Genomic DNA, 9,636 nt, shown 5'->3' with positions numbered 1-9,636 from the left:
GTGGTTGCGGGGGGGCTGTCGGGGGGGCACGGCGGCGCTGCCGGGGCCGGGACGGCGGGGCGGCCGCTCCCGGCTGCCATTTCATCGCGCCGCCGCTCGGTCCCTCCATTTTCTCTCCGGCTGCCGGCGGTGGCGGCCCCGTCCCCGCCGCCGTCCCGCGCCCGCCGCCCCCGCGCCCGCCGACCCCCATGTAGCCCCGCGGCAGCCCCCCCGCCCCCGCCCAGCCGCGGGGCCGCCTCCCGGCATGAGGAGCTGCAAGATGGTGCGGGTGGCCAGCGTGCTGGGGCTGGTGATGCTGAGCATCGCGCTGCTCATCCTCTCCCTCATCAGCTACGTCTCGCTCAAGAAGGACAACATCTTTGGCGCGCCCCGCGCCGCCGGCCCGGGGGGGCCCCGCATGTACATGTTCCACGCGGGATTCAGGTGAGAGCGCGGCCCGGCGCGGCGCGGAACGACCCGGCCCCGCCGGGCACGGCGCGGCTCGGGGACGGGGCTCCGCGCCCCCCATCCCTTCCCTTCCGACCCCCGGCTGCCTCCCGTGCTGTTCCCGGGGGCGGCCCCGGCTCGGCAGGCGGGCCCGCGAAGGCCCCGCGGCCACGGCCCGAGCGCTGGGCGCAGCCCCTCTCCCGCAGCGCGGATGCGGCTCCCCCCGCGCCCAGCCCCGGCCGTGCTCCGCGGAGCTGCCCCCGGGGCCTGCGGGAGCGGGAGAGCCCCCCCGGGACCGCGGCACCGAGGAGCACCCGGGCCAGGCATGGGAACCGCAGTGCCGCGGGGGTGCTGAAAGGTGGGGGGCAGCCCGACACCGCCCTGCCCGGCACGGCCCGGTAACCGCCCGGCACAGCCCGGTATGGCGCGGCCCGGTACCGCCCGGCCCGGCACAGCTCGGTGCGGCCCGGTACGGCCTGGTACGGCCCGGCAGAGCCCGGCCCAGCCCGGCCCAGCCCGGCCGAGCCCGGCCCAGCCCGGCGCGGCGCGGCCGGTGCTGTCCGCGGTGCTGATGCCGGGCCGGTCGGGCACGGCCAGTAACGGGCTGCGTGTCGATGCGTTGTGTGTCTGCGTGGGTCTGTGCGTGCCTGTCTGCGTGGGTCCGTGCGTCCGTTTCCAGGTCCCAGTTCGCGCTGAAGTTCCTGGACCCCTCGTTCGTCCCCATTACGAACTCCCTGACGCACGAGCTGCAGGAGAAGCCCCCCAAGTGGGCCTTCAACCGGAGCGCGTTCGCGCAGCAGAGGTGAGCGTGCGGCCAGGCGCTGCGCCCGCGCGTCCCCTCCTCGCCCTCCCGGAGGTTGTCCCCTTCCCCCCAGGATTTAAGAAAATACAATCAGGGACTGCTAAGTACTCTGAGCTCTGACTAATTTGCCAGCAGTGAGACACAAAGGCTGAATCAGAGCATTTCCCCAGATGGTTACAGCTATCTTGGAAGAATTGATTACTTCAGGGCAGGACACCAGGCTGCAACACGCATTATTTTAGCAAACGGAATGTGACCCAGTTTCCTGGGGTGCAAGTGAAATTGTCATTACCTCAAGATAAATGGCTGAGTTTTTAAAACTTGGAACAAATCGCACTGTAACAGCCATGAAATGCTGTGTTCATGGAGGCCAAAGCACGCCCAGCTAAACTTCCCAGCTAACTGCAGTTCTGAGCAAGTGCAGTGCTGCTCTGCCTTCCAGCACCGCTCTGGCTGAGGGGGCGGGCAGAGTGAGGGGTTCAGATGGGGGCCTTCGAGCCCAGATCCACGGAGACATCCTCTTTGTGCATTGCCTTCTGCCCCCTGACCGCAGGCTGCGCTGACTTCCCCCTGGGTGGCAACGGGAAGGGGTTCTGGGTTCCTCCCGCTTACTCAAAGCTGCTCTGTACTTAACGGGAAGTAAAATGTGCTTTCATGTTTCTCACTGTGACCTGAACTCGGTGATGTTTGGCCAGCCTCTTTTATTTGTTTGCTTTACTGAGATACATATATATAAGTAAGTATATGTTTTATACATTTTTATATATATATTTACTAATACATATGTATATGAAGTTTGTATAAACGAAAAGCAAAACATTTTAGCAATGCCTGCTGTTTTTGAGACACCTTGTAACTCCGCTCACATATCCCACTTGAGAAGCAGGAACCCAGGCCCCTCAGCTCTGCAGCCAGGCACCTGGTGGAGTCAGGGGGGCTGCTGCACCCCCTCCGTGCTGGCGGGCAGGGCTTGGGCTTCTCTCCTCCCTTCTGGTCACCCTCCAGTCACAGGTCAGCACTGTTGCCAGCACAGCAGGGCACATAATGCTCTTCTAGTGCCAGCAAACATCGCCCACTGCCCCAGGAAGCCACGGGCCACAGAGGGGAGTTGGCACTTTGCCTGCCCCATCCTTTCCCCGGGACCTCCCAGGCTGGTGTGACAGTGACCACCCCTCAATATTGCTTCATTCCTGGCACCACCAACTCATCCTTTGTAAGTCTATCTCTGTGCCACCCCTCTGATGATTTTAGCTGATGCCTCAGGATCTGCCTTTGCACTTGTCCGTTAGCCATAACCCATAATTAGGGCACCCAGTGGGACTCCATTAATGCTTAGACATTGGAGGATGCGAGCTGGGAGGTTGGTTGTTTTCCATAAACATGAGCAAATAAAGTGGTATTGGTTTTCTGATTTTATGCTCTGCAAGGGAAATTCCTGAGCAGGGTTGGTTTTGTTTGGTTTTTAAGTATCCCTAATAACCCTTGTAAAAATGCCGATGTGCTTGCCCAAGTAAGACATTAAGGAATTATATTTACATAAATGGAGTCAGCAAATGTCACTTGTTTTTGTGATTCAAAGCTTCTTAATGAGAACACACAAAAAAATCTGTATTTAAAAATCAGCTCCTGTTAATTCAGCTGAATATCCTGGACCGCTTGGTTTTACTTCACATGCCATACAAACATGGGACCCATCGTTACCAAAGATCTGCGGTCCCGTTCCAAGAGTGATGTGCACGCGGAGAGAACCAGCAGAAATCCTACCCAGCAGGCCTGTATGACAGCCCAAACAGAACTGTGCTGCGCACCACCCCTCAGCACGGTGACTGCGGGAGGGGCGTACCGGCGGCTGCACGCCGCAGACTTACATGGGGAATCCAATATTTTAATCCTGACACTGTTCCAAGAGACACAGACACATCCTTAGCTGGCGTCAGCCAGGACTGCCCCGTAGAGCCAAGCAGAGCTCTAGGTGAGGAGCCAGCTCCATAATTCCTATCTATTTATATTAATTTAAAAGCCATTGCACCACATTGCTCAGGAAAATACTTTACTACATTAAAAAAAGAAAAATGTAAGTCTAGCTGGAACGAAAATCTCTCCGCCGCAGGAAGAGGGGAAATATAACTCCATGTTTTCTTTCCTTCTTCTGTTTTATTTCAGGCAAGAAATCCTTCAGCATGTCGACGTAATAAAAAATTTTTCTTTGACCAAGAATAGTGTTCGGATTGGGCAGCTGATGCATTACGATTATTCCAGCCATAAGTATGTTTTCTCTATCAGCAATAACTTCAGATCGCTGCTTCCCGACGTGTCGCCGATCCTGAACAAGCATTACAACATTTGCGCCGTGGTTGGAAATAGTGGGATCCTGACCGGGAGTCAGTGCGGGCAAGAAATAGATAAATCTGATTTTGTTTTTCGTTGCAATTTTGCTCCAACTGAGGCTTTCCAAAAAGATGTTGGAAGGAAAACCAATCTTACGACCTTCAACCCCAGCATCCTGGAAAAGTATTACAACAACCTTTTGACCATTCAGGATCGCAACAACTTCTTTTTAAGTTTGAAAAAGCTGGATGGGGCCATTCTTTGGATCCCCGCTTTTTTCTTCCACACGTCAGCAACGGTCACGAGAACACTGGTTGACTTCTTTGTTGAGCATAGAGGGCAACTAAAGGTCCAGTTGGCTTGGCCAGGAAATATAATGCAGCATGTTAACAGGTGTGTATTTTCGCCTTGCATTTAACTTGTCAAAATACATCTCCCTCTCCGTTTTTCTATTCGTGCCTGATCTGGCAGGCGCTGTCTAGCAAGTCAGGACCCAACACTGCTTGGTTGTAGAGCAAACGCAGTTTTATTACTACTTCAGTAAGTACTTCAGTTAGTTCTTTACAGCTTTATACACGGCCCAGCAGAGGCGGGCTGGTTGTTCGCACCGGGGCACGGTCCGTCACTGGGCTCTGCTCCTGCTGCTGCTTCCACAGGGGCGGGAGAGCGGGGGAGCTGAGATGCCGCACAAGCAAAGCGCCGCTGCGGGAAGAGCTTGCTCTTCTCAGCCAGCAAATAGGGATGCTAACAGACAGCTGCAGGGTGGCCCAAGGAAAACTGTAATAAGTAGGAGGATAACGTTGCCACCTCTTTAGCAAATGCACGTGTGAGCAGGAGCCAGTGGATCGTTCTTTTCTGGGTAAGGCACTACCTCTCCTGGTCAGAAACCAAAAACATTCGGAAGGGGACCACAAGAGGCTATCGATCAGAGTGCTGCTAAGGTGGTTTTGCACTCCCGGCCGTTACAGACTGACCTGAAGAGCAGTCTTTGCCTTATTCAGGCTATCAGCTCTCAGCCCTGACGGTCTCCAGGCAGTGACTTTTTCTTCTTAGAGCAAACCTGTGGCATTACTTGCGCCCCAGGCTAACATGCCTTTATTTTTTTCACAGATACTGGAAGAACAAACACTTGTCACCCAAGCGGCTGAGCACAGGTATTCTCATGTATACCCTTGCTTCTGCCATATGTGAAGAGATTCACTTGTACGGATTCTGGCCCTTCGGGTTCGACCCCAACACGAGGGAGGACCTCCCGTACCACTACTATGATAAGAAGGGAACAAAGTTCACGACCAAGTGGCAGGAGTCCCACCAGCTGCCTGCAGAGTTCCAGCTGCTCTACAGGATGCACGGTGAAGGACTGGCCAAACTCACCTTGTCGCATTGTGCCTAAGAACCTAAATCTTGAAGTGCCAAATGATTGTCTAAAAAGTGCCCAACACCGAATTAAACATTCTTCAGATACAATTCTAAAAAAACCCAACATACCATGCCCTAAAATATTTTCCGTAATATAAAGATGCTTTTTAGTCACCCTTGTCACTGCTCATCAGAGAGTTTAAGTATATTTAGCAGTGCAGCAGCATTTATCAAATTCTGTGGATGCTATTCATGCAGCAGCAAAGTTGAAATATTTTGCATATAGATATTCTACCAAGTATGTTTTAAGATACTGTCATATTTTAGCATTCCACTAAATGCCCTAAATATCTTAATTTAATTGCCCCTTCCCGATTAGAATTAGAAATGCTAATTTTAAAAGGTTCTGCTTCTCTTGTATATGTTGCTATCGATAGCTCAGCATACGTATATTGCTGTGGCCAACTGAAGAAGCCACTCGGAATTCCAGTTTATTGTCACTTGCAAGTTCTTCAGTGTGGATCCCGATTTCCACCGCTTGCATATTTTCGTATTTACTGAATTTTACATTTTTTTAGGAGTAACGGGAAGAAGAAGGTCACAATATGGCTCGTACCGTAGCTAGGTGTTTGTATTGCTCTAGGGATACTTCAGCATTTTAATTCAATTGGGGCCAAATCCCAGTCCAAATTAGCCAGGCTGAAGCACGGCCATTCCCACCCGTGTGATACTATTTATTTGGTCTGTTGATTTTAAAGTTAAACGGCCACGATAAACGGCATTAGGTTTCTCTGGAGATCTGTTGGGCGAGAAGAGCCCCGACCCCCGGCACGGGCGCACCTCCCTCTGTGCCTGCTCTCCGCACCCTCTGACGACGAGGGGTCCGTCTGGAGGACGAACCCCCTGAGCGGGGACCCGTGCACCCACAGAGCCCATCAGCGCTCCCCGTTCTCCCCTCCCTGCGCACGCCGCCCCACCGCGGGCCGCGCCCCACAGCGCCCTGCGGCAAGGAGCCGGCCGGGCGCGGCGGCCGCCCCGCTGAGCTCTGCCGGGTGGCACCCGCCGCGGCGGCTGCCCGGCTGGCGGCGGCACCCGCCGTCCTTCGTCCGTCCCGAAGTGCCAGCCAGCCCGTGGTGGCCAGCGGTGCGTTGCTCGGGACGCCGCCTCTGTGGGGAGCGGCAGCAGCCTTTCCTAGCCCAGCGAGCGGCACTGGGGCAGGCGAGGCTGCGGGCGTCCCCCCGCCACAGCCCGTGGCAGCGGAGTTTTGAAAAACGGTTTTTAAAGGGAAGCGAGCGCAGGAGGAGCGCAGGGAGGAGGAAATACAGTTACCGGCTTTCCCCACTGACATCCCCAAATCCGTGCTCAGACAACTGAACGAGTGGCCCCGTTTTCTGGTCCCAGCAGGCAGCCGGGGCAGTCCCGGGAAGAGGCTTCCTGAGCGCCGCTGAAAGCCAGGCTGCGTGTAGAGAGGACAAACCTTAGGGTCACTTACGGTTTGAAAATCTTGGCCATTATGTCTCAGGATAAAGGAGCCTGTGAAGTAACTGGGTTTCTTATTACCACAAGTATACTTACAAGTATTTTAACATTTTTCTACCGTTCTGTATGATGCTGAGAGCTGACTATACGCTGAAAGAAGATGCAAAATCCAATTTAAAATCATACTTTAAAATGGCACGTTTTAATTTTTCTCAGCCTCCTTACCTCCAAGAAGACGTAGGAGGTGAGGAAGGAGATCTCGAGTACAGCACCAAACCTGAGCGGCCTGGAGCACCTCCCGGTGCCCGCCGCCGCCGCACGCGGCACCGCAGCTCCCCCGGCCCCCCAGGCCATGCCTCCCCTCTGCCCTGCGCCCGGGCGAGGGGGAGCCCGAGGCTTCCTTGCCCATTTTAATTAACCCACATTTTCTGGCTTTTGCTTTTTCAAAGGCTGTTCAGGGCTGGTGCACGTGGTGGAGGGGCTTGGTCTCCCTCGTACCGCGGCGTGCGCAGACCCGCTCCTGCGGGGAATCGCGGCGCTTCCCTCCCCCGCTGCCAAGCCTGGCTCCGCGCTCCCGGGGGCTCCGGCTGTCGTGCTGTCGCGTTGCTCCCGCGCTCGTCGCTGTCCCTGCAGCAGAGTACGACCTTTAGCAACTGTTATTACGAAGACATAGTCGTGCGGTGATGGTGGTGTCTTATGCCGTATGGTGCCATATGAGTCGTTCGTGATGTTACCGTGTATTATTCGTGTCGTAGCCACGTGCGAGGGCCCGAGCAGGGAGCAGTTTGGCTGTGCTGGGCGCAGAGCACAAGGACAGGCGTCCCCAGCGCTCCCAGCCGCCCGTGTCCCCAGGGGAAGGACCGAGCCCCCCCCGACCCCTGCGAGGTTTGCGGGGTCGCGCCCACGGGCGGGCAGCCCTGCCCGCGAGCTGCGCGGTAGCCGGCAGGAGCGCGGGGACGGGTGCGAGGGGCTGGGGCTGGGCGGGACGCGAGAGCCTCCCTCCGCCGGGCGCTGCCTGGTGCCACGCTGCCAGGCGCCTGTGTGCGAGCGGGCAGTGGGGGGCTGTGGGGCACCAGTCCCAGCCGAGTCCTGCGGGAAATCTCCTCCAGGTGCCGGAGCACGCTCTTTCGGTTTTTTCCTCAGAAACAAGAACAAAGAGAAATTGCACAGGGGAGGAAGAGCTGTGCGCTAGTTGCTCCTGAAGTACCGTGATGAATCATTTGGGATATCATTTCCTACTGAGCTGCACAGCAGCTGCGTGTTTGCTAAGGCAGGCGGGTCGCTTCGCAGGCCGCTGAGGTGCGCGGCCGCAGGTGTGCCCGGCAGCCAGAGCCAGCTCGGCAAAGAGCCCCCCGGGGCCGGGGTTCGGGGGAGAAGGGCCACCCCAAGCCCCAAGTGATGCCCGTTGGCTCGTGGTTAGTGCCGGATATTTTTATTAAGAGGCAGGTTATCAATTTAATGCAGGGAGCGATCATTTTTAATCAGCAAATTAGCAAAACGTTAACTATTATCATTATATTGGCTAGAATGCGGAGGCCGATGTGCCCAATACCGGTTTCAGCTGCTGGCTCCCAATGGGAAATTGCACCGGCGGATCCTGCTTGGCTGCTGCACGGCGTTTACATGACATAACTACTTTAAATTAGATGTAGGCGCAAGTAAACACTCATTAGCCTAAAAAAAGGGGTTTCCACCCATGCACCTCGTGCCTCTGCAGGAGGCCCTTCTTGCAACAGGGATGCTCAGCCTGGGGTGAGCCTGTTCCTTGCACGTCTCCCGAGCCCAGCGGCTCCACGCGCCTCCTCCCCGACGGCAGCGGGACCGCTGGTGGGGGCGCGGGCGCTGGTGAGGGCGCTGGTGAGGGCACTGGGCGTTAGCACGCCCAACGTGGAGACGATGAACCTGCCACGTAGCCGCAGAGCGAAACCGGGATGGGAAGGTCTCCAGCACCGCGCCGGCCGCAGCGGCACTGTGCCACGCCGGGAAGCCGCATGGGACAGGTCGCCTGCCGCGATGCAGCGCCGTCCCCGGTGTCCCCGGGGAGGGCTGCTGGCAGAAGCAGGTGCTTCTGCAGACCTGCAGCATCCTGCCTCTCCATGAGAGCCGACGGGGAGGAGACGGTGGCAGTTCTGGCACGCGGTCGGTTGTTCCCGAGCAGGGCACGCCTTCTCCCTGCGCAAACTACTGCTTCAGAGCATCCGGGAGAGAAGGTAAAACGTAAAAACTAGAAGCTGAAACTAAAACCCTAAACTGCCCCAAGGTTTTAACGCATGGTACCTTAATTTGATCTCGCTTAGTTTCAGCAAGCGGAGTCTCTCTCTGAGGCTCGTCCCGCTCGTGGCAAGGTCCCACCATGACCGAAGGCAGCAGAGCCCACTGGGGGTCTCTGGCGGGACCCCCGGGGCTCTGCAGCCCCCTCCCGCCCCGGGGAGGGACGGGACCCCGGCAGTCCCGGGCGACAGCGCTGGCAGCAGAGCTGGAACTTTCCAGAGGCACAAAGAGGCAGCGAGTGCGGAGAAGGCAGCACGAAAACAACTGCAAATATTCGGAAATGGGAATACAGAAAAATTATTGACAGAGCACCATATTATATCATTGATTTTTAAGCAAAACTCCCCATCGATTTTTCAGAACCACATTGAACATTTCAGAATCATTGATTTTAATGGGGAGTTCTGCCCCAAAATCAATGGCACAATACAGCCCAAAGTAAATTGCTTCTTAGTATCAATATTTTTTGTCCGAGCTCTTGCAGTGTGGAAAACCATCTTAAAATGTGCCGCTTCTGGTTTTGCCCGTTTTCTTAGATGCTCTTTGGATTCTGCTTTTATAGAGAGAGCGGGGGGGAAGGGCAGGTTGTGCCGGCCGGCGGGGCCAGCAGCGGCCCGGGGCGGGCTCTGCTCCCCCGGACAGGGAAAGACCCTCCTGACGCCTCGCGGTCAGGCCGGGACCCTTCCCAAACCCCCATCTCCAGGCTGGTTCTCTCGGAGGGCCTCGCCTGCGGGGCACCGTGCGTCCCAGAGCCGCAAAGCGGGGTGACCCCCGGCGCGCTTGCGCTGACGGGTCTGGGTCGGCGTCCTCTCCTCACTGCGCCGGGCTTTGCGTGATTCTGGTTCCGTGGAAAACCGGGCCTGCCTGGGAGCCGGGGGAGGCCGCGGCGGGAGCCCTGGCTGGCGGCCCTCAGCTGGGCGCGGCCCTCGGAGAAGCTCCGGGCTCGGCCGCCCGCCGCGAGCTGCGGGAGG

The 9,636-nt window shown here is 56.9% G+C and overlaps 1 protein-coding gene across 1 annotated transcript; it reads left to right on the top strand.

Annotated features, from left to right (window-relative positions):
- Positions 1-244: 244 nt before the first annotated feature.
- On the top strand, positions 245-4,949 carry LOC309415243 (alpha-N-acetylneuraminate alpha-2,8-sialyltransferase ST8SIA3; the record flags this gene model as incomplete). Its single annotated transcript, XM_082012708.1, has 4 exons — positions 245-423; positions 1,106-1,228; positions 3,392-3,949; positions 4,667-4,949. 4 exons carry the CDS (start codon positions 245-247, stop codon positions 4,947-4,949), a joined length of 1,143 nt encoding a protein of 380 aa, XP_081868834.1.
- Between the last annotated feature and the right edge of the window lie 4,687 nt (positions 4,950-9,636).

This window comes from Phaethon aethereus, assembly GCF_964289735.1.
Source record: "Phaethon aethereus genome assembly, chromosome: W".
Classification (NCBI taxonomy): domain Eukaryota; kingdom Metazoa; phylum Chordata; class Aves; order Phaethontiformes; family Phaethontidae; genus Phaethon; species Phaethon aethereus.
This window is presented reverse-complemented; position numbering and strand designations above follow the sequence as displayed.